Source organism: Falco cherrug, chromosome 1 (assembly GCF_023634085.1).
Source record: "Falco cherrug isolate bFalChe1 chromosome 1, bFalChe1.pri, whole genome shotgun sequence".
NCBI classification, from domain to species: Eukaryota; Metazoa; Chordata; class Aves; order Falconiformes; family Falconidae; genus Falco; species Falco cherrug.
In genome coordinates, this window is record NC_073697.1 from 12254113 (window position 1) to 12279056 (window position 24944).

The 24944-nt window shown below is 38.5% G+C and overlaps 1 protein-coding gene across 1 annotated transcript in view; it reads left to right on the forward strand.

Moving 5' to 3' along the window:
* NAA15 (N-alpha-acetyltransferase 15, NatA auxiliary subunit) overlaps positions 1–24944 on the forward strand; it is a 46569-nt gene that overhangs the window by 11017 nt on the left and 10608 nt on the right. The window contains exons 2-16 of the mRNA XM_055700933.1: positions 2606–2690; positions 3569–3673; positions 4389–4546; positions 6975–7109; positions 7280–7433; positions 9732–9851; positions 10480–10575; positions 10711–10817; positions 11216–11288; positions 13308–13477; positions 15855–16007; positions 18104–18232; positions 20604–20817; positions 21990–22183; positions 24337–24445. Coding sequence (XP_055556908.1) covers positions 2606–2690; positions 3569–3673; positions 4389–4546; positions 6975–7109; positions 7280–7433; positions 9732–9851; positions 10480–10575; positions 10711–10817; positions 11216–11288; positions 13308–13477; positions 15855–16007; positions 18104–18232; positions 20604–20817; positions 21990–22183; positions 24337–24445 — 2002 coding nt within the window. The remainder of the gene's footprint in view (positions 1–2605; positions 2691–3568; positions 3674–4388; positions 4547–6974; positions 7110–7279; positions 7434–9731; positions 9852–10479; positions 10576–10710; positions 10818–11215; positions 11289–13307; positions 13478–15854; positions 16008–18103; positions 18233–20603; positions 20818–21989; positions 22184–24336; positions 24446–24944) is intronic.

Below are 24944 nucleotides of genomic sequence, written 5' to 3' on the forward strand. Positions count from 1 at the left end.
GATGGGAAAACGCCTGAAAATGGAGAGCTGATACTTTGCTGGGGATTATGTGCAGCTATGGCTGGTTCTTTATTTGGTACTTCAGGCGATACACGTACACGATCAGTTCCTGATAATTTATTGGTCCTACCCAGTGTCGTCTGGGTTGATGAGAACCTTTCTGTAGACGTAAGTGGGTATAAACTTATAAACTTTTCCTCCCTGCAGCCTAAAGGGAGAACTTGTTACAATTCTGGGTGAGTTTAATAATGCAAGGTACTTTTACTCTGTGAAAAATCTATGTGCAAATTTTCCTGTGCTTAGCATATATATACCATCCTGGCTGAGTTTCCTTAAACTTCAAGGTGAAAGGCTGGTTGTTAGAGTATGTAAAATGGAACTGTTTAGAGATAAGATTTCATAGAATGGTAGATAGCCAGCATCAGAGCAGCTGTACTTAAAGGCAAATTGCAAAACCCCTAAGTACCCCTTCTCCTTGTGGCAGTGCCTTGGTTCGACTCGAGACGTGTTCTTAAGTTCCTGCGGCTGCACCACTTTTGTGACAGGTTTTGCTGCTTTCACAACTACCTAGGTGGGAGCAAATGGAGGTTCTGCTTTCAGGGAGGAGGCCTGGGTGGTAACTTTTATGACTGATGATTTCAATTAAAAAAAAGCTTGACCCTGTTGTGTTGTCACCTGTAAGCTCTGTCAGCTGTGGCCAGTGGCTGATTAAAGTGACTCAGCCAGCTACTTGAAAGCAGGTAATGACTAAAAGGTGTGAATAATAACCAGTGAAGTTTAATAAAAATACAAAAAAAAAAAAAAGCCTACACAGATTTCCTCTTACCTAACCCTTAATCTTCCTTTGGCTAGGTGGTTGCCCTGCCAACTTTTCCTGTCCTTGCTGACAGAGGGTGTTGTCTTTTGGAAGTGTTCAAAGTCAGAGTTGGATAGGGCTTTGAGCAACCTGATGTAGTGAAAGATGTCCCTGCCTGTGGCGGGGACATTGGACTAGATGATCTTTGAAGTTTCCTTCCAGTCCAGACCATTCTGTCGCTCTTTTGTTGATACATTCCTCTTTGAGTCAGTCTTGCTTTGGATGCTCTCTCTGGGCATCTTCCTTTTTCTCCTCTTCTTTACTTTTCCCATTATTTCCTTTCTCCAAAAGTTGGCAGCAGGGTAGGGGGAGCAAGATCCTTGGTTTGTGATGCCTCTTGGTCTTTAGCGTTGATACTTCAGTGCCTAGCAAATAATACATCCACATAGTGGTATACCAGTTTTTTACACCTTTGAAGTTTATTGTTGGTGTTTCCATCTGTGCTTCGGAAGAGAAAACCGGATGCTGAACAGCACCTTTTGTGATGCAAAAGCAATGTAAAGCAGAGAAGTTGAGGTAGATAAGCCATTTTCTTTTTTGAGCATTTCCATAACATCCATGTAACCTTTTAAATTTTTATTCTTAGGATTTTCTGCTTGATGACCTGACCTGTTGGGTCTGCCTCTCCGGACTTTTTTTTGATGGAAATGCTTGGAGAAAAAATGGTGTCAATACGTGCTTATTAATGCTCTTGCGTAGTTACTTTGGAGCAGTGAGGAAAGGTGGAATCCTGAACTATGACTGACTTAGGAGGACTTGAAAACTTGTCCACTGTACCTAGTTTTACACTCCTGTCAGCCATGCTGCCACCAGAACTGCGCAACTGGAGTCAGTGAGGACCTGTTACGGAGTCAGTTACCATAGGATTTGGGTCTGTGCTCAAGCAATGTGTGTTTCTTGATTCTTAGACTCAAGTTGGGGCATTGGTATCACAGTAAAATGAAAACGAAGAATTTCCTAGGATTTGCTTAAGTGACTTAAAGCATATGAATTGGTGTTTACAACATTACTTCTTCCTCCTTTGGCTTCAATTTAAAGATTAGCACGGGGAGTGGATTAACAGAAGTAAAATACTAAAACTGGTTTTAAAAGTTCGTTCTGTGTGCCATTTTGCATTGTCATCTTGTGTAACAAAATGACTCAAACACAGGTCAATCATTACAGCTGGATATAATAAAACTGTAGAGGAGTGTTTTTAATTTCCAGAATGGCAAGATAATGTTAGTATATCCCAGTTTTGAAAGTTTGGATGTGTATGAGAGATGTGGTATTCAAATTGATAGTAAGAAGTTGCTTTCAGAGATAGTTTAAGCCAAGTTCCGATTTCAAATTTTTTTCTCGCTTGTATGGTTGTTGGAGGTTATCTCGTGGTATTTCTCTGAGAGATAGTTGAGCCAAAGTGAGTTGAATGCTCACCAAAATATGTTATGACATGAGGTTTGCTTTTATGTTATTGGAAACTTGAATCTTTGTAGGCACTTAACACTTCCTGTGGCATCTTAGCCAAGGAATTGCTGTATGATAATGATCTTCAGTTATACATTTAAGTTCGTGTTCTTACTAACATATGCTTCTTTTTTTCAGGGCATGTGAAGTATTTTTAATGTCAGGAAGCACATTAAACAGGGTTAACTAAAATATTAGTACATTTTCTGAAAGGCCTAGGTGCACTGATGCCTAATTTTGGGGGTGCAGAAATAATTTCACTTTAAATTGTTTTAATAAATGTATTCTGCTTTTCTTCAACAGAGGTGTTACGAACATAAGCAGTATAGAAATGGTCTGAAGTTCTGTAAACAGATCCTTTCTAACCCAAAGTTTGCGGAACATGGAGGTAAGTTTTTAAAAATGGCATGTGCTCTTTCCCCCTATGCTTTAGGGTGGGGTAAGTCTTATATTTATAGCATTTTATAGTTAACCTTTTGCGTTTAAAGCAGTAAGGGCATCCAGGAACATGCGCCATGTTAAGCAGTTATCGTTGCTAAGATTTGTAATTTTAAAGACTGGTCTTACCAGTAGTCATAGCTTACCATTCTTTATCTTTGTGCTGCAAGTCTAGTATTCATCATAGCACAGTGCATGTTTCTTAATACAAGTATGTATTGCTTAAATGACTTTTCAGGGGAAATTGTTATTCACTCATGTAGATGTGAAAGACAAAAGGAAGAGATTGGTTATTGTTCAGCACTGTATGCCAGTCAGGTCTGTGGCCTGCTACTTTTTCTGAAGGAATAGCCTTACTATAAAAGAAGAAAAAGATGTTTGGTTCTTAATACTGAGTTGAGAGTTTCTTTCTGCTGTCCAGAAATTTTCTTTTTCCTTTGCCAACTAATTTGGCATGGGTGGATGTGTGGAAGTCTGTGTTGTGAGTAAATACTTTAGTTATAATGCTTCTTTGCAGAGGAGGAAAAATGAAAACACTCTTCAAGATATTTGTAGACCAGACAGTTTTTAAGTGCCTTTAAAGTAAAATGCTGCTTCACATTTTGGTGGAAGTGATGCATAGATTTTATTGTTGTAGGTGATGTACTTAAGTGAATGATCTGCCAGTATAGTTTTCCATGTGAAAAAAGAATGCAAAATCTTGGTGCTGATAACTGAGTCTAAATTTGCATTTCTACTGTATTTAGAGTTGCTATATTAAGCTTAAAACCCTATGGAAATGACTGATACTTATTTAATATTATTATTATTATTATTATTATTTGTTAGAGACCTTGGCAATGAAAGGACTAACATTGAACTGTCTAGGGAAGAAAGAGGAAGCTTATGAACTTGTGCGTAGAGGCCTAAGGAATGACTTGAAGAGCCATGTCTGTATCCTTTTTGAAACAGCTTTCTTTTGTGAATGGAAAACGGTTTATTTCTACAACTACTTGATTTATAGAATAGCAACAGAAGCTAGTACCATTAGGCTTCAAACTGTAAGTTCAGAATTTCAAATTTTGTTTCCAATACATCGCACTTTGTCTACCCTATCCAAAGGGCAGATGGTTTGCAGTTACCCTTGCAGTCACAGTTGGTTCAAATACTACTCTGTCATGTTCCAAGTACTTTTTTATCATTAAGCTGCAACTCTAAACTGGTGGTGGGCTGAACTAGGCATTTTAAGTGTGTGATTTGCTTTAAAAACATCAGTAGTTGCCACTACATTGATAAGGACTTGTCATATACTTAGAATGCAGAAAGTGCAAGCACTTCAGTTGTCTAATATAAAATCTTATTCAAAAATGTGTTCGAGTAAGCCTGATAGTCTTTTCAGAGAACCTATTACTTTATTTCTTCCCCTAGTACATGAAACTACAGTTTAGAGCATCTTATATGTAACCTGTACATACAATGGGCAAGCAGTTCTCTGTCTTCAGTTTGCAGCTGGTTTTTACACAGCTAAAGAAGAGAATTGTAATGATTATAATGTTACTGTCCATTTCTAAAATGGCTTAAGAGCTTTTCAACAATTGCTCTCTGTGCTGTGTTGGGTCTTAATTTCTCCCTGCTCAAATTCAATAGAATCTTTAACAGAGTTTTCCAGGTTGGCATGTCTATGGCCTTCTTCAGAGGTCAGACAAGAAGTATGACGAAGCTATCAAATGCTATAGGAATGCACTGAAATGGGACAAAGACAATCTTCAAATCTTGAGAGATCTTTCTCTGCTGCAGATTCAAATGAGGGATCTTGAAGGTTACAGGGTAAGTACACATACTGCATTTATTATAAACTTCTAGGGAACTGCAGCAAAGGTGACACATTGTTCAGTGATGCTTCCAAAAACAATACAGTTAGATCCAGTGTTAAAACTGCTACCCAGTACTTTATGGCAGTAAAAGCAGATGTGCCACTGAGCAATTTCTGTACATTACACTGATTTAATGGCACATTAAATGATTCTTTTTCTGCTCAGTGCAGAATTGTTTGCTTTTCTTTTATGCTGTATAATCCAGCTGTAGATGTTCCCCAGTCTTTATTTTTCTGGAAGCATTCCTGCAGGTAAAAGGCAATGTGTTCAGATGATGACTGTTACTCAGGCAAAGGAGTTTCTATTTTTTTAATAACTTTTTACAATATATCCTTCCTCCCTTAAATCGGTGACCACCGGTGTTCTCTTGGCAGTGGGTAACAATGCAAAACAAATGGTATGCTGCATGGAACATCATATTTTGCTTCCCAGCCAACCTGGGCATTAGTGACAGCTCCTTTGGGTCCAGATCTTTCCCTGCATTTCCCGCCATTTCCAGTGTAAGATTGTGGATCGGAAGTCTTGAATATTCCTCTTTTCTTGATTTAATACTCAGAATGTTTAGGTTACTGTATTGTTTTTTTTCTGTTTATTTTTTTAGTAAAGCTGAACACAGTTTGGTGACTCAGATTGGAACCCTCTTTCTGCCTGTTAATGCAGCACCCAGTTACTTGCTGCCTTGCCTCAATTGTAAAGAACAATACAGACTTTCTGTTGTCTTCTCTACAAATGCTGCTCCTAATGTAGTTTTATTTTTTTTCTGTTGTCTTGAATTGTGAGCTGATGTCTAGTTAGACAATACCTTTATTTCTTAAAAAACTAGCAGCTTCTGTTTAGTTTGCATGTTGCAGAAATGCTCGTGTCGTTCAGGCTTAAGTCATAGTTGCTGCCTGTGATCCGTGTATGGCTCAGGATTAGACAGAACAATGACTATAGAAGACGTGTTTGTTACCTACTTTGCCATCCAGAGAAAGATGACAATGCTCACCCTAAATATTTATAATTCAAACATTAATCGGGGGGGAAAAACCCCCTTAGATCATCCTAAATTACATTTTTTGTGCCTGCAAACTTGTTTGTTTTTCAGCTGATGTAGTCTGCTGTAGTAAGATACTCCTTTTCCCTGCAAAAATAAATGTTTGATTTTTTTACTTCAGAGACCTTGGATGATGAGTTAAGTCAGGTTTTCATCTTTTCAGGTTTTCCTTGCACCTTTAAAGTTGTGGTCATTAAAGCACATTAGTTGATGTCTTCATTGATTATTTCCTTTTCAAATAAGGGTAATATTAGTGTGCCAAGAACACATTTTGTTCTCAAGAGCCGTGTGGAACCATCCGCTAACATAGGTCCTCAGTGAACTTATTCCTGAGTTAGGACATTTCTTAATCACAGGTTTTTTTCATATTAGTAATTTAGAAATTTGACTCTTCTTGCTGAGACAAGACAACCAAAACTTAGCATAGGTGCCAAAATTAATTTACAAATGTACTTTCTTTTAGCCTCTGAATAAATGTGAGTACAGATGCATAATTGTTAAACACACAAGGAACACATAGTTATAGAATGCATTAAGGATTGAATGTTAACATGGCAGTTTCTGAAGAATGTGAATTTACTCTCAAAACTGGGAATAAGGTTGTGAGTGGGTGGTTTTCCTTTGCTTTAACTTCCACCCTCTCCTAATTTATAATATTTTTAGTCATCTTCATTCTAGTCCAACTGCTGCAACTAGTTTTAGTTTTTTGTTAACCCCTACTTCTGACTGGGCTTTTTTAGTAGGCAGTAATGATTTTTTTCCTTTTTTTTTTTTAATTACTTGAAGATGCCTTTCAGAAGCCTGTAACAAAACAAGCAATAACTTTTCCATCAGATTAAACCAGCATGATACCAAGCAAATCTGTTTCATCTTCCAGCTGTAATTATCATCTTGCCAAAGAACAGGGATGCACTTGCGTGACCTACTTCACCTAACAACTCTTGTAATGATTTAATACATATGTACTTTCAAGGTGGATTTGAAACACCAGGGTATAGTTAATGTTCCTGCAACTCAAACCAAAGTATCCTTAATTGCATCCTGTTCATAAGCAGTAATACAGGAAAAGCACGTGCCATACATCAACAAAGTTAGTCTGACTTATAAGTATTCGATTGGACCTGATGTGTTTTGTGTGATGGTTTTTTATTCAGTCGAGACCATCATAGTGTTTTAAAGGTTATTCTTTTTTTTGTGGTTCACAAAAAAACAATTTGCACATAAAAAACTTACTTTTGGTGACATTCCTGAAATATTAAAGAGTACTGAAGACAGAATGTTGCCTAATGGATTCTACAAAGCATTAGAATAAAGTCAAGAAAACTAGTAGCTACTTTTTTTGCAGGAAACAAGATACCAGTTGCTTCAGCTTCGACCTGCACAGCGAGCATCATGGATTGGTTATGCTATTGCTTACCATCTGCTGGAAGACTATGAAATGGCAGCAAAAATTTTAGAGGAATTTAGGAAGACACAGCAGGTAAGAGGGTAACATGAAATTCCTCTGCGGATGGCTGCGTAAGCTAAAAATAAAACTTTGCTTCCTTTCATATTGTGAAAACTTTATGCTGTTCCTTTAGCTAAATGAATTAAATCCCAAATGCGTCCTAGAAGGCTGAACTTTCTCATGTGTCTTGTTTTCCTATCTAGACATCACCTGATAAAGTGGACTATGAGTACAGTGAACTGCTGCTGTATCAAAATCAAGTCCTCCGGGAGGCAGGACTATATAAAGAAGCCTTGGAGCATCTTTGTACTTATGAAAAGCAGATCTGTGATAAACTGGCTGTCGAAGAAACTAAAGGTCATTTCTTTTTGAAGATATATTTAAATGTATAGTATACAATGGAATGCCTGTACTGTCAGCTTTTCCCATCTTTTGGAACTTTGATTTGGTTTTGTTTAATTCTGCTGAGGTAAAGGGCTGCTTGCCTTGCAGCTCTTTGGTCCCCATCATACTCTTCTTCCAGGCTGATAAGACGTCAGCAGAGTACAGACGTACTGTTCTGAAACTTTTGAGCTGATGAGCGTTTCAGACAGATGATCCTGAATTGATGTCCTGAAATTCTGTTTGGGTAATGTACCTGGACCCGTGCTATTACAGCCTTAATAGTGGTCCTGACAGGGAGACCGCTTGCCTGAAGGGGCAGAATAATCTTTGGCAAAGTATAAGGCTCGTAATTGCACTCGGTCACTCTTGCCGTGTACGGAAATAGGCTTTTTAGCTGGGTAACCCAACACAGGCTTTTGTATTGTAATCCTGGTGTATGATATCGTAGCAGAGCAATATAATACTCTATCTTATATTCCATAGCTGGAATTGAACGGTGATGGAAGTTCATTCTTACGGTTCTGTTAACAGGTGCACTTTTTTTAAAAGTATGCTTTCTTCCTCCTCTGCTTCATGCTTGTACAGTCCTTCTGTGAAACTTCCAATCTATTGAAGGTACTGTTTGTTCACGGCCCACACTGGAACCTATTTGGATGATTGCTTGAAGCAAAGAGAAGTTCATTTTTACTCTATAATATTATTCATGTAGGTGTTGTAGCTAGCTCCCTATTTCTGCTAACGATAATCTCACTGTCTTGCAAAAAGAACCTAGGAATAGAATAGTGACAGTATTATGGAAGGTGTGTGGTACTTCCTCAAGATTGCAGACACCTCTCTACAGTTGCTGAATGTTATTTGGTTTGCATATAAATGGAAATGAATGTAGAGATTACAGTATCACAGACCATTTTTTAGAAATAGTAGCAGGAGTTTTGGTTAAGAACATACTATTTGTTCTTAAGTTCTTGATAAAAGTCTGAGGCTCATACTGAAATAGGATTTTGAAACAGGACTTAAAAAAAAAAACCAAACAAAACAAGCCACACCACAAAACCCCAAACCAACACAAAACCTTCTAGCAAGTTACCAGAAAAAAGGGATGGAAATACTCCTTGCAGTGTCTGCACTTTCAACGGGGTGTAATGGATTCATTTTTTGGGACACAGCTACTTCTGTGTTGTTTGGTCTAGCTTTGTTGCTGTGCATACTACAGCAAAGCATGCTAATAAATGAGTGTTGTCTACAGATTTTAAGTGCATGTGCAAAAGCCTTTGTGGATGAAGTACAACTGCGAAACACTGATAATAGTGTTGGCATTTGCCACCATTATATAAAAATTGTAACTTTCACCTCGGAGAAAGAATTTAGGTTTATTTTCCAGATTCGGTCTTGTTCTCAGTGAGTGAACTACTGATGTTTTCCGTAGCACTAGATACCGCATGTAGTCCTCAAGTTCCCCTATCTATGGGGAGCAGCATCGCTTGACAGAATTATGTGACATAGGGAAGAAGAGAGGTAATGCTGACAAGCGTTTTCCTCTTGAAATTGGATGAGAAAATCTTACCTTAATCTGGAATGACATTGTGTGACCTCTGGTGTGTAATCTTGTAGGTGCCTATTTGTATTTGCTGATAGCAAAGCTTTGTAAAATACGGTTTCCCGTTGTGAAATTGGAAATTGACTTTTGTTTCAACTACAGCACCAGCAAAGATGCTCTATACAGTTGTTAGATCTAGACTTTATTTTAACGTGTGTCTTGTAATGAGGTATCATTAAAAGGAAACTTGCTTGCAGAATCTTGAGAATTCAGTAATCAGATCAATGTCTTGATTTCAAACACTGAAGTTAAGTTTTATGAAATACTAGACCGAAGAGCCATTCTTTTATGGGCCTCTCTGCAATTTTCAGTTTGGTTTTCAAGATGCTATATACATGAAATACCACGTACTGCTTTTAGTTGCCTTCTGTAGTAAAAACTGCACTTAAAAGTAACCCATCACTTCAGGAAGTGAGAAAAAAACCCACGTGCATCTGGCTTTTAACATTAAACTTTCAAGTAAGTTTCAAGAATTACTGGCTGAGTTGCAGAATTGTACCGTAATTGTAAAAGCATATACGTCAGCTAGTCTGTGATGCCACTATGATCATTTTTTGTAAGAAATTAGAATCTACGTTGGGTTAAGGATTATCTAATCTTTTACTGTAGAGTGATTAATGTTACGCTGCTTCAGTATCGTTACCTGAATTTAAAACTTCCTGGATTTCACACAGGAGAACTCCTGCTTCAGCTTGGCAGACTTGAAGAAGCAGTTGAAGTCTACAAAGGACTGCAAGAAAGGAATCCTGAAAACTGGGCCTACTACAAGGGCTTAGAAAAGGCACTTAAACCAGGTAACGATGCAATATGTTGTAGTAGATAAGCTGTTTCTGCACATTCGGAATTTTTATCTGTATCAAAATCTTGTATTGCTCTAAATAATAAAACTATTATTCAAAAATGTCCCCATTTAAGTTTTGCTTTTTAGTCATAGTGTGTAGATATTGTCGTAATTTATTCTTCTTTAAGAAAGGCTGGAAGTATTTCTTGTATTGTTACACTGTCTTATTTAAAACCAAAACAACAAAAAAATGTTTGTATGTGGTTGAAAGAATAGGATTACTTCTTAGAAGACAGTTTTAGTTCAGAGTTTTTCTTTTACTGTCTCCGTTACCTTAATCTTGTATAGTAGGTAATACAGGTTTTGGAAAAGCCAGCATGATTCTCCTGAATAGTTTTCTTTGTTGAAGTTTTTTTGCACAGTGATAGGGCAGGAATTCTTTTTAAGATGAGAGATAAGCAGTTAAGCCTTCCACAGCTCAAAGAGGAATTTACAGATACTGGAATTAATGTTTTTTAGGAAGTATATAGCCAATAGTTGCTATATATTCTGATTCTTTTTTTTAACCATATAGAAACCCCCCATCTCCCTTTCCCTTGCCAAAAAGGAAGGAAAAAGTAAAGTGTAAAATTCTGTTGCAGCTAATATGATGGAAAGGCTAAAGATCTATGAAGAGGCCTGGACTAAATACCCAAGGGGACTAGTTCCAAGAAGATTACCATTAAACTTTTTGTCGGGTAAGTGCATTTTTCTGAGCAGGTAGTGACCAACACTTGTGTGTGTTAGATAGTAATGTTTTAACAGCATAAACAGTCTGCAATTGATGAGTAATGTGTGGTAAAACAAAATCAACAGGTCTTTTTCCTCTCAAGGTGAAAAGTTTAAGGAATGTCTGGACAAGTTTCTAAGGATGAATTTCAGCAAAGGTTGCCCACCAGTCTTCAATACTTTGAGGTCCTTATATAAAGACAAGGAGAAGGTAGGTTTCCTCTCCCCCCCCAACATTTTACATGTTCTATCTTGTAGCTGTGCTGCATTAAAGAGACGAAGGAAACTTTTTCCCAGTGCTCACTCAATCAGCTCTGTTGTATATAATGGCCTAGTATATCTAGAAAAAGTAAAGTGCAAGCTGGTAAATGTAGGAAGCTAAGATTTACTAATTATAAGCTGCATGAGTATTAACCGAGGGAGGGTTGTTCTTAATTTGTTAAAAAGAGGGGCAAGATCGGGTGCGTTCCCATATGTATAGTAATTCAGGATGTAGCAGAACTCTCTTAGCAAAAGTAACTATTTTGGGTAACACCAAGTAGCTCAAGTAGAAATAAAATTCTGCCTTGCCCACAGATTATTTTTTTTTGTCTTGTCTTGCATCTGTAGGTGGCAATCATAGAAGAGCTCGTGATAGGTTATGAAACCTCTCTAAGAAGCTGCAGGTTATTTAACCCAAATGGTGAGTGCTAAGACTGTCGTACTTCATGGAAGTAGTGCCTGGTGAAAGCATTACGTGACCATTCAGAGGCAGGGAATCAGTGAGGAGTGAAGAAATTGAGATGATGGGGGTTTTGCCCTAACACAGAACTGAACTAACTATCCTTAGAATGGATTTAAGCTGTCAGATGCAAAGTCTGTATTCAGAATCTAGTCACTTGTTCAAAAATACGTCCTGGACCTGCAAATTCATTCATCTCTTTGCAGTTTTGAGTTAAAGTATTCAGTTTTCAAGACTCAAATTTATCATTGTCCAAGAAGCTGAAATTTGAAAGCTATGTTAAGACTTTAGTTACAGAAATGTGAAATAAAAAGGTATAGGTACTGATAGCACAGTCTTCAGGAGGAGGGAGTTTTGGAGTTTTTGGTGGAGGCTGGGTTTTGTGTTCTCGGGGGGGGCTTGTTTGAGATGTAAAAATGTTTTCCAGGTTTTCACTGACAACTGTTCTGTTGTGAGGTATGGTTATACATATACTGAATCCAAGTCTCATAGCTTCCTTTCTGGTAGCTTTATGATTTCTATTTTTTTTTTAAAGTCATTTGCCTAACCACTTTATAACGGAAAATCTCCAGGAAAAAAACCTCTGCATAGAATATCGACAAAGGATAGTCTTGAAATGTTGGGAGATGGATTTTAATGGTGTAATAATCCAGACAGCATGAATGACCATATACGTTAAAACAGGGGTCCTCAAACTACAGCCCGTGGGCTGGATACAGCCCCCCAGGGTCCTCAGTCTGGCCCCCGGTATTTACAGACACCCCCCCCCACCCCCCCCACCCCGGGGGTTGGGGGCAGGGAAACCAAGCAGCTGCAGATGACTGCCTGCCACTTAATCTGCGCGCCGGCCCCCTGCCTAAAAAGTTTGAGGGCCCCTGCGTTAAAACTTCACAGGATAATCTTAAATATGAAAGACATTTCTGTTGAAGCTATTAGTTATGTCCTTGCTTTGCAGAAACATTAATGTAATACTTTGTTACGAAGTTCTCACCTAAGTTGCCTTTTGTACTTTTCCCTGGAATTTAATATTATAGGCTACAATATAGCCACTTAATACCAGTTTAAATTTGTGCTGGCCTTTCAAACACATTGTGCTTTTCCGGTTTCAGGAAATGGCTTACTGTCGTTTCAGTTCAGTGTTTGCTTCGATACTAAATTTCATTCAAATTAACAATTTTTTGCTACCTTAAAATATACGAATGCATATAACAGCATGGTTAAGTTATATCATAAACTGAAGAACCAGCACCTTCTGACAAGACTAGAGCCCCCACACTTTTTTTAACCCAGCAAGGTGCTATGCTTCATAGTCAAAACTGCATAGTGAACGTAACTTTTAAGACTTCAGTAATAGTTTGAATTTTGATCAGAGCTCCCTAACTTTCAAAACTGATTTGTGTATAGGAATGTTTTCTAGGATACGTTTAGACAAACAGTGATGGTAAATTTGTCAAAAGTAGAGAAATCTTTTTAAAGCTAGGGTTTGGAACAGGCAACCTCTTTTGTTTAAAAATACTCAAGTCTATGGGTTGAAAACCTGTAAATACTGAATATACTGAAATCCTTTACATTGTTGCTGTGCAGTGCTTGTTTTCAGCAGGACTCTGCTATACCCTTCATCTAAAACAGTTTTAAGTAAGAACTCTGCATCATGCACTGCAGTCTTGCATATCTGACTATCCTGATTAAGTGAACCGTTGGAACAAAATGCAACTTCCTTCTGACTCAACTCACTTTTCCTTTCCCTTAAAACCACAGTACAAGAAGGGAATGGTATATGCTCAGGTCTTGTCAAGCCATAGACATAGAAGTTAATGGACTTACCGGGACCCAGGTGATTGGAAGCACTCCCAGGTCTGCCCAGGTCTGGTGTGACAGAGGCAGAATTAACTTCAGTGGCTGTATTTATAGCAGTCTGCTTCTGGCATGTTGTTTTAATAAACTGAATGACAAAAAGAACCCTCATTTTTCCCCCTCCAGATGATGGTAAAGAAGAACCTCCAACCACTTTACTCTGGGTCCAGTATTACTTGGCTCAACATTATGATAAAATTGGACAGCCATCCCTGGCTCTAGAATATATAAATGCTGCTATAGAAAGTACTCCCACTTTGATAGAACTGTTCCTTGTGAAGGCAAAAATCTATAAGGTAAGTTTGCTTATTGAGTACTAAAGCTAACTCAAGTCAGGTCACTGCTGCACTTGCACTGCTTGTAAGGTTTGTCCTCCATTGGTTCAGGTGATTCCTGCTATAGTAATTCCTTACAAGGTGCAGCTCACATCCCAGGTTCCAGCAGTTTAAGGGTACATGCATTACAGTCTCCACACCTGGTCTCTTTGGATCAGCCCATAGGGCTTAACATGGCAATGAACTCCTCCCCTTGCCCCTGCTCCAGCTTGGATTTATCCACAGACTGCAGTCCCTTAGGGTTATACCTGCTCCAAGTGGAGCCTCATCGCTGAACCACTCTGAACCAGGGGTATATCTGCTGTGGCATAGACTTAGCTGCAGCCACAGTCACTTCGAGGCACACCTGTTCCGGTGTGGCCTTATCCGTGGGCCTTGACCACAGACCTGCTCCAGCATGGCCTCGCTCACAGCCCCAGTCCCTTCGGAAGCAAACCTGCTCCAGCATGGCTGCACCCCTGGCTGCGGTCCCTCCAGGGGTGTACCTGCTCTGTTGTGGGCTTATCCATGACGACATGCTTTGAGGTGCTCCAAGCCAGACCTCGTGCACAACTACTGATGCTTCAAGGTGTACCTCCTGCAGTATGGACTTGTCTATAGCCACAGATGCTTCGAGGTGTACCTTCTCCGACATGGACTTGTCATTGGGCCACAATCCCTTCAGGGGTATACCTGCTGTGGCACAGACATAACCACGGCCATAGGTGCTTCAGGATACACCTGCTCTGGCATGGGCTTATTCATGACCACACATGCTTCAGGATGTCCTGTTCCCAGGTAGACTCATCCACAGGTCACAGTCCCTTTGACTCCAATTCATGCTGGAGTTCCAGCCTGTCCAGTACAGCAGCACAGAAACAGCAGCCATGCCCTGGCCATCTGCCAGCCCAGGCACATCTCCACTGCTGTTATCAAAATGCTCCCGGGCACCGCACAACAAGGTGATAAGCAGTGCAGGAGCACAGCGAGCAGCAAAAGCAAAAAAGCAGCCGCTAACGAGCACCAGACTAATACACCGGAAGGCAAACAAGCCCCATGGCAAGTACAGAAACCTGTCTTTTAATAGCTAAACAATAAATTAAAACTAGCACATTCCATTCATATCTGTTGTTATCTCGAACCCTTGAAGCCCTTCGTTGGGTGCCAAAAAGCGCTGCTGTGGCTTAACCCTGGCCAGCAGCTAAGGCCCACACAGCCGCTTGCTTGCTCTCCTGCTTGGTAGGAGGGGGGAGAGGATCAGAGAGGTAAAAGTGAGAAAGCTCCTGGGTTGAGCTAAAAACAGTTTAGTAGGTAAAGCCAAAGCTGCGCACACAACCAAAGCAAAGGAGAGAATTCATTCACCACTGCCCGTGGGCAGGCAGGTGTTCAGCTGTCCCCAGGCCAGCAGGGCTCCATCACACGTCACGGTTATTCAGGAAGACAAATGCCATCATTCCGAATGTCCCCTCCTTCCTTCTTCCCCCAGATTTATATACTCGGCACGATGCCGTATGGTATGGAACATCCCTTTGGCTAGTTTGGGTCAGCTGTCCTGGCTGTGCCCCCTCCCAATTCCTTGTGCCCCTCCAGCCCTCTGAGAAACTGAAAAGTCCTTGACTTAATATAAGCATTACTTAGCAACCGCTGAAACCATCAGTGTGTTTTCAGTATTACTTTTACATCAAATACAAAACAGGGCACTTACACCAGCCACTAAGAAGAAAATTAACTCTATCCCAGCTGTAACCAGCACAGTTTGTTATGATGGAAGACTGTTACGTATGCTTATACTTTCCTGTAATGTTTTTGATGTGAACATCAAAATGTTAAGGTCATATTAAGCAAAATACATGGAGAATCCATGGAAAATTACGTACTGAATTCTAGTGAGTTTCTACATAAGGGTATTATTTGGCTACTTGGGGTTTTTACTGTGCATGAAAAGCTATGAATGTTTTTAAGTAAATAAAGGAAAAACACTGCAAAATGTGAATTCTCAGTTTACAATTATATTTTCAATATTAAAAATCATACCAATAAATTTAACTGATGTTTTAGTCTTCCACTTGTTCTTACCCCCTTTTTTTTAACGACTTAAAAGCAATTTCTCAATTGTGCTGAAGTGTTATATCGGAATGGGGTTATGCAAAGTGACCTTCATGTATTTTTCGGGAGGAATGTCTGATGCCAAAAGGCTGGTAGTTCCGTAATAAGGGAAAGTAATTTTTCTTTTTTCTTTAAAGCTTTCCTGAAGAAAGCTAATGTCTAAAAAAATTAACTAATTGTATTAAACAGTAAGTAGATAAAACATGCATGTTTTCTAATCATTGAATCTCATTTTAATTTCTATCTCTTTAAGCATGCTGGAAATATTAAAGAAGCTGCAAGGTGGATGGATGAGGCTCAGGCTTTGGACACAGCAGACAGATTTATCAACTCCAAATGTGCAAAATATATGTTGAAAGCAAATTCCATTAAAGAAGCAGAAGAAATGTGCTCTAAGTTTACGAGGGTTTGTTGCATTTAACTGTAGATCTTTTGAATATCGTGGATGTAATCCCTTGTGGAATAACTTTTTGCATTGACTTTCTTCTTACCTTTACTATAATCTTTTAAGTTCTGTTTCAGAGCAACTGTGGTTGCGTGCTTCACTAATGGCAGTCAGTATTAGGGTTTGAATTAACTTAGTTAAGCATAATTACGTAGTATTAAGTCAAAACTTAAAGCTTGGATTTCATTATTTTTGCCAGGTAGGGAAAATACAGCATGCCTGTTTGAGAGAGAACTTCTCAAATTATTTTTTAAAGTAGTTTTTGGGCTTGATGTTGATTCTGTAGGATCCTTGAAAGGTCTGATAAAGCTGCCTATGTGTCACTTCTTTTGTAATGGTAGTAAGCTAGAAATCGGGCATCTCTTGGAACAAAATTTCTGTGTCTGCTAGGTGAGAGGCTTGCCAAGGTGCCTTCCTTGTGTGAACCAGCTCTCATCCCTAAGGCCATATCTAACAGTGATAAAGGGAAGTGGGCTATTGTGTCTTCCCCTTGCCCTGATTGCCTACCCATGATGAGTTAGCTGGCAGAAGAAGTTTGCGTTATGCAGATTGCTTAATTTCATGCATCAGTTTTTGTCCCTGCCGTAACCCATTCTAATAGGTTTGCTGGTCTCACAGGTTAGTTACTTTTTTTTTTAAATTGATTTTTCTTGCTGTTGCTCTTTCATAACTGGAAGTCAAAACAGCTCAATGTAGTCTTTCCAGAATATTTGGCAAATGATAGTTTTAGAATATGGGTGATATCATTTTATGCTTTGTCAGTGGGAAGCGAGCAAGAAGCTCTTGGGACCTACCTGCAGAAGTAAAGCATTTTTTGCTTGTTGTCCCATTTTTCCCTTCTCTCTTGAAGAGCAGGAGAAACCTGGAGGAAGGTAGGTTGAACAGGAAGGGGGGAGTGGGATGTGGATATTCATAAGGGGAAAGCTGCAGGATTTTGGGGAAATGGAGGCAGTATGCAGGCAAACATGGGAGAAAGGGCAGTTTGTTTTATATAAGCTTAGCTGTATGTAGAGTTTTTGATGCAAAACTGCTATGAATCTTAATTGACCTCTTTCAGTGCCTTAAGCAGCTTTCAGATGATGTCAAACAAGCAAGCATACCAGTTGCCCAAAACTGAACTTTAAAAATAGAATTTGCTGGTGGTGTTCTGTGTAATTTTTTTCTAATCTTTTTTTGCCCCTATGTCTAGCTTATTAATTAAAAAACAATAATTGAAGAAGACTTAAAGTAAGCATAATGAAAATGGAGCGAACAGTTTTTCTGATTTTTAGCTGCCTAAATTGGACTGGTTTGAAGACTGCCGTTCTGTCTCATTTGGGGCATTCTCCTTACCCTTCCATTTGATTATTATCTGTCATTTTCCAAGCTTTGGCTCTTGCCTGGTTTTGGCATTAAGCTTGAAAGGCATATGATGAGTTCTACAGATCTATGCAAGTATATATAAATACCAGATTTGGAAGACAACTGTCATCTCCTTCTTTGAATCGGGAGGTGTCAAAGCTACCAATATTCCTTTTGCTTTGCCACCGCTCTCTAGGACTGATCATATAAGAAATAGCCTATTACTACTGTCAGTTACTATGCTTAGCTCAATCAGCAGGTATCTGGAAGATACAGGTGGCAGTTTTAGTGTACAAAAAACAATAATTCTCAAGGTGTTCGTGTCATGCCACATGCTAGAACTTTTCAGCCATTTCTCTTCATGCTGCAATGTGTTATTTGTGCACCCTATATTAAAAACACTGAATATCTCGCTTATTCTAAAGATGAGGAACTGTTACAGTTAAATGCTCACTACCTGGCTATTCATTGTGTATTTCTGACTCTTCCAATAAGTGGAATATAGAGGAATTTTTTTTTTTTTTTTTTTTTTTAGTTAATGAAGAAAGCAAGTCCATCTTAACTGTGGCATTTCTGACTTTCAGGGCTCCAATTTTGAAATTTAGCATTCTTTTGATAGCCTCTTTATTTGTGCTTTTAATTAGAACAAGGTAACAGAAATGGCAGTTAAATTGAATAAGACTTATTTTTTTAAATAATGGTGTTTTTCCTTTCAGGAAGGAACCTCGGCAGTAGAGAACTTGAATGAAATGCAGTGCATGTGGTTTCAGACAGAATGTGCGCAAGCTTACAAAGCAATGAACAAATTTGGAGAAGCACTTAAGAAATGCCATGAAATTGAAAGAGTATGTATCTAGTTAAACTTCCTAGGTTGGAAAACACTAGCTTAAGTTTACTGTGCTGGTATGTTTCCTTTCTGAGCGGTACGAGGTATGTGTCATTTAGCTTCAGGAGAGATTTTGTTTCATGTTGGCTACTGGCGAGTTGATTAAATTACATTTCCTCCTCAAAATGGCAATGTAAACTATCTATTATAATGAGATTCTGTAAAGTCATTTGAAGATCCAGGAAAGAACAGAAAACTCAGAAATAATCTTATTTTTGGCAGGGTGTGTAAAAATAGGTATTTGGGTACAAACCAAGAGTATGTGTACTGTAAGTCCAGAATGAACATGGCTGAGCTGACAGACCCAGCCTTAAAGTAAAGGGAAGATACTGCCTTCGTTATTGTTAAGCCACTGTATTTTAGAGGGAGAGAATAAATGTAAAAATCTTATCAAAAATATTAGATATCTTCTCCTTTAAACTGTAGCTTAATATTATTTTTTTTAAAAGAAGCTATTAGAAACATAAAGCCTTCTTAAAATAGAAATTGTATCCAAAAAGGGGAGGATACTTGCACATTAACTGCAGATCTGTAGTAAGGCTAGCCAAAAAATTGGGATGCACAACTTCTGAAAAAAAAAATCAGTCTTGGTCTCATTTTTTTAAGCACATTAGCATCTAGAAAAAAAGACCAGACAGCTGAGGGTGTAAATCACATGTTCAGAGAGGAGAACATAGTAGGAAGCTACGCCTCTTTGCAACAGAGAGGCTTAAGGAGATTTCAACACATGCTTTTCTGCAGAAGGGACTAGCCTGTGGAATATTCTTAGATTAGAACATACCAACAAAGTGATTCACCAAGACCATATTCTGTTCACACAAATCCTTTAAATATATTTGTGTAAATCCTTTTGAAAGAATTTGTGTAAGAAACTGTTAGTCTTGTAAATTGTCTCGTGTACCAGAAGAGGTCAGCAAATGAAGAGCTGATTTTAGGTCACCCTGAAAAAACATTCCAAAGGAATTAAGTCGCTGTGTTTATAATTTATTTATTAGAGGAATTGATTGAAGGTGTGGTAGAGATCAGAAGTAAGATAGACAAATACGTTGCATTTGGAAGCCATCAACAAAGCTTTTGAAAGAAAAAGCAGTGCCTCTTCAATCTCTTAGGGGTACCGGTTATGCTTAAGGCAGTCTAGTTGATAAAATGTATTCTGGATTGCAGAAACACTTTTGAAGTCATCCTTCACACCATAAAGTATCTGAACTGTCTCGGAAAAAGAAGGGAAGTTGATCTCGTGGATTTAATAGCTGGTTCACGGCTGGGAAAACAAGAGTAGGAGCAAATAATCAACGTATACAAGAAAAATAATTTATCATGGAGCTTACCAAGACGTGTCTCTGGGGTCTCCATTGTTTGATGTATCGGCAAATGATCACAGAAAGGGAGCAGTGTAAGGACAACACCTACAGTCTCAGTACTAAATAATAAAATGGCACATGAGACATCACGTTCAGCAGTGTACTTGGTGGAGGAGGGACAAGAAGAATGCCTATGCTTAAGTAGTAAAAGGTCTTACATGAATTATTGCTGCTCAGAAATCCTGGAACTGTTACAGACAGTGCTGCAAAAACTTCTGTGTTGGTGTGGAGCAGCAGTCAAAAGGACAGTGTTGGGAATTAAGGGAAACTTTTCTTCCGTTACATAAATCCGTTGTACTGTTTACATCTGAATATCACACCTCCTTAAAAATACTAGTAAAATATGTGCTGTGGAGTACCTTCTGACATGGAGAGATTGCAGCTGGCTTGTCACGCTTACTGTTTTATCCTCAGCTTTGACAAGCAACAGCTGAGTTTAGGATGAAGGTATATGAGATCATAAGCACATGGAGAAGTAAGTTGGAGAGGGCGATGACCCTCACTGCTTCTCAAACAAAAACAAGGGGACAATGAGGTTGCAGTGGGGAAAGCAGATCTTGAACAAAAGAAAGTACTTTCTTACACCTTGTGTGGAATTCCCTGCCACAGTATTTAATGGAAGTAAAAATTCTACTCTTGACTGAAAAAAACCAGAGCAGTTCATAGAAGAAAAATTCTTCTAGTACTTTTTAAATATGAATGTAGAACCTTTGCCCCTTAAACTGCAAATTGTCAGAGGGTAGTTACTGTTAAGAGATTGTGAAACGGGTGAATTTTGGTTCTGACCTATGTTGCCTTCTGTTCTTTTCACCATGACTTTATTTTTGGAGAGTTTTGTTAACTCGTATATTTGTCAAACAGCGGGCTTTTACTAAATTATTCCTCTGGGGAGTGTGTGTATTAGAAAAGCCAAGGTCAGTATCTGATTTGTTAATACTTGCTAAATAATGTTATGTTCTATTGTGTTAGCATTTTGTAGAAATCACGGATGACCAGTTTGACTTTCACACTTACTGTATGAGGAAGATTACCCTTAGGTCTTACGTGGACTTGTTAAAACTAGAAGATGTACTTCGACAGCATCCGTTCTACTTCAAAGCAGCACGAATTGCCATAGAGATATATTTGAAACTTCACGATAATCCCTTAACAGATGAAAATAAGGAACACGAGGCTGATACAGGTATTCAATCCTCGGGATTCATTAAATATGTAGTTTCACTAATTACTGGATATTTTATGGAAATCCACCTTTCTTATAGTTGTCAGTTGTAGTAGCCAAAAATAAGTTTTGTCACAAGTTGAAGTAGATGAACTGTAACTTGGCCTCCATATAAAAGTAGATGTTTTACTGAAAGTTAAAATAATGCCCATTTTAATTTTGGTTATGATAAAACAATTACGTTTTTTGTAGTCACAATTGTAAAACATGTTTGTGTTATAAAATGGATGGGAAAACACGGAATTCTCATGGTTGCTGGTCCATGAAATAACAGATTGAAGCAGGTGTGTTTGGTAGCTCTTCGTAAACATTTTATTAGTATGCAAAAAAGTTGTCTAGATGGCAACTTGAATTTTATAATCTCTTGCTTCTGATGTAAAAAATGATGTTCAAATCCATCAATTTCTTTTTTTCTTTCTCATCTCTGATTTGAGAACAACTTACGTGATTATGGCTTGGAGCACCTCAGATGTTATGAGATAAGGGCTGTTGAATCCTTCAAGAGGAATTTGTCAAGTTTTAGTATTTCTCATCTCGGTTCATTTGTGTGGCTTCAGGTTCAAATTAAGACAAGCAGAAGTGAAAAAGAATTCCTGGTAGCTGCTTTCCAATGTGTTTGAAATTATTTCTCCGTGCTTTTATTTGGAGGGAGGAGAGGATCTGAATATGAGTCAAAAGTAAGATGTCTGTAGGGCAATAAAAACAAAGCTGGAACTGCCTGTGCCAAGGTGCAACTATTCCACCTTATTTTTGTTAGACCATTTAATTAGTACGTTAAATATAATTCACGTTGTGTAATGCCTGAGGAATAAATCAGTGTGTATTGGTGTGCACTCTTACTCCTGGCACTGGATTTATGGAGTCATGCAGTAGTTACTTTGTTCTGCCTTTCAGCATGTTACGCTTCTGTTGAATTCCTATTGCCGTGATTTCACAAAGGGATTTGTGAATTGTGAAGCAGCGGCATAGACTGTAAAATCCTCTGTCGGTAGTACATAAGCTTTTACAAATGTAATAGCAGCATCACTAGTTAGTATTTATGGTGTAAAGATGATGATGCAGTCTGACAACTGATTGAGAATGTTTGTATTAGATGTCAACATTGTCTGGTTTTGCCCTTTGCATGTGTACAGCAAATATGTCTGACAAGGAGCTAAAGAAGCTACGAAATAAGCAGAGAAGAGCGCAAAAGAAAGCACAGCTGGAGGAGGAGAAGAAGAATGCTGAGAAAGAGAAGCAACAGAGGAATCAGAAAAAGAAGAAAGATGATGATGATGAAGAAATCGGAGGACCGAAAGAAGAACTTATCCCTGAGAAGTTGGCAAAGGTGCTTACTAATGTAATAAGAAATTCATAGAAATTTCTAGAAAAGTTACAGTGAGCACACGTACAATTTGAAAGCCATTCAGATAACTTGTTTATCTCTTGTATGGCTTCTCTTCACAGGTGGCATTTTAAAAAGAATTCTTTTCTAGGAGTAGTTTGTTGGATGTACTGTCAGTAATGTGATGAAATCACAGTTTTTGTGCCTAGTTCTCAAAGGCAGCGACTGAAGTCGTAGACATTTGCTACAGGTGGAATTATCTTCATGTGTGTGTTGCACTAACTTGTTGATTATACCCTATTTCTAGTTGATCGGATGGAAGTCTTTCTATTCTGTATGTAAGGTGATTATCATTCACTCTTTGTCCCATACTATTTTTTAATTTATTAAGCATAGACAACCTGTGAAAGAGGAGACACAGAAATACTGAATGCTTTGACAGCATTTGTTTGCATTTGTTTTGAATGGGGGCGGGGAAAAAAGGATAAAGAAGCTGTTTGGAAATAGTGGTAGACTAGACCGAGGTGGACTTTGAGATCTGGGTTAAGAACTGTAGAGTTATATAAAGGGGACATGACCCAGAGGACTGTTCTTGCACTAAAAGTTGTTACCTGTAAGGAGCAGGAAAACTCTTGGAAAATGTGAGGAAAGGTAGTTTACAAAATAGATACAGACTGGAAAAACTAGTTTATGGTAATAGCAGTATAGTATCCTAGATACAGTATTTGGTATTTTCACATTACAAAGCATAAAGGCTGTTATTGGCTCTTGGGGTGATAATTGAAAATTGAAATGGTAAACTTCACTCTCTAGCCAGGAAGCAAGCGACTTAAAAAAAAAAAAACAAACAACAAACTTGACTAGTCATTTAAGAATATTGTTGGTGTTCCCATTGTTTAGCTCACTGGTTGCAAGAAGGAGCATTCTAATTGCAGGGCTAGTTAAGATTGAAATGGTCACTATGGCATGTATTGAAATGGAGTTCTAGAGGAGAGAGAGATGTCATGGGATATCCCAGGAAAATCTAGGCAGCCCCCAAGATTATAGGGAATAGTCGCAGCTGTATAATGCATTCCTTTGGTAAATCTCCCCTGGTTATATTACATGTAATACCAGAATCGTGATACAGACACTTCCAAATTCGGTTGGTTGCAAGTGCCAGAAGACCATTTCTGACGTGGTCACTTGCAAACAGTTTTCCTGAAACGGTTGCCCCTAGACTACTTTGGGTATGTAGCTTCAGCATTAAAGGCATAGCCTTGAAATCTCTTTTATTTTACGTCCCGAATAGTTTAAGTGTACAGCTATGACTGATGTATGCAAACTCATAAGAGCACGTATAAATTACGTGATTTTATAATGAAAACTGCTGTAGTATATGCTTAGCAGGAACCTCATAAGCTGTCCATCATTGTCTTCAACTCCGTTATTTGCAGTGAAGTGTATTGCTTCAACATTGCTAAATTGTTATTGACAGACAACAATTAAATTTTGTATCCGATTCTTGGAGAGTGGCTTATATTCATAAAATGTAAATATGAGGGACAACAGAGAGTTCTTGCTCAAATTATCCCTAACCTCTAGATGCCAGTGATCTGTCTGTAAAGAATCCTTGCACAAACTTAATTTGTGTTAAAGCTGGCCATTTACTGGATTACGCTAGCCAAGACCAGAAGACCATGATCAATATCTGGTTCCTTCAAGCTTGCTGTTAGTATCTTGGCTGGGAATGTCACCGTGACCGGGCAGCTTTCAGGAACCTGTCTGAAGCTCACATGAACAGACTGTTGTGGCCATAAAGCAGTCGTTCACCAGCGTCTCGGGCCCGTGTGTGTAGATTGGCGTGGGGGGCTGCACTGCCCATTACAGTGCAGGTTCAGCTGCAGCTTTGTTTGCCTTCTATCATACGTCAGCAGTGAAGACTTGTATCACTATAGGAACATGTGATTTGTAACCACAAAGCAATTTTTTTAGACTTAACAGTCTGCGTTTAGACACTAATGTTGAGCGAAAAATGCAAAATTTGTAACAGAAGAGGTAATCTTACGCATTTGCCTTATGAGAGTTACTGCTGTGACTCAGAAATAGCTAATTCTGTTGTGAATTATTATGTTTAAACTTTGACTTAGTTCTGTGTCACTTCCTTGAATCTGTAGGTAGAAGCACCTTTGGAAGAAGCCATTAAATTTTTAACACCCCTGAAGAATTTAGTGAAAAATAAAATAGAGACGCATCTTTTTGCCTTTGAGATTTATTTTCGAAAAGGTAGGTGAGAAAACTAATGAAAGAAAGCAATTTGCATTACATAAAGACGTAAATTTGAATTTAAGCAAAAATTATTAATGAGATATGAGGAGTCGGTCCCTGTTGAGACACACAACTTTGCATTGGACTGATACCCCAGCCATGAGCAGTCTGTGAAAAACCAAAGTTTGAACATTTGGTGATTATCCACTTTTTTTTGCTGTGTTTAAATCTATAAGCAATGAGACTGTAGTTAATTTTCCCAACTTGCATTTGCCCTAGTTATTTGTTTGTATCTATAGTTTGCAGAACTACACACTGTAAAGAAGTGGTGTACAGTTGCTAATGAGAACTGGTCTTTTGAAACACTTGACTTTTGAATTCTTCTATCGGGTAAATATTATGCTTTAAGAACTTATTATGTTCAAATTTACATACTAGTTTAACAGGCTTAATTCAATGGTTAAATAAACGCATGTTAGAAAAAATGGCTGTAGCGGTACGCTCAGCTTTAATTTCT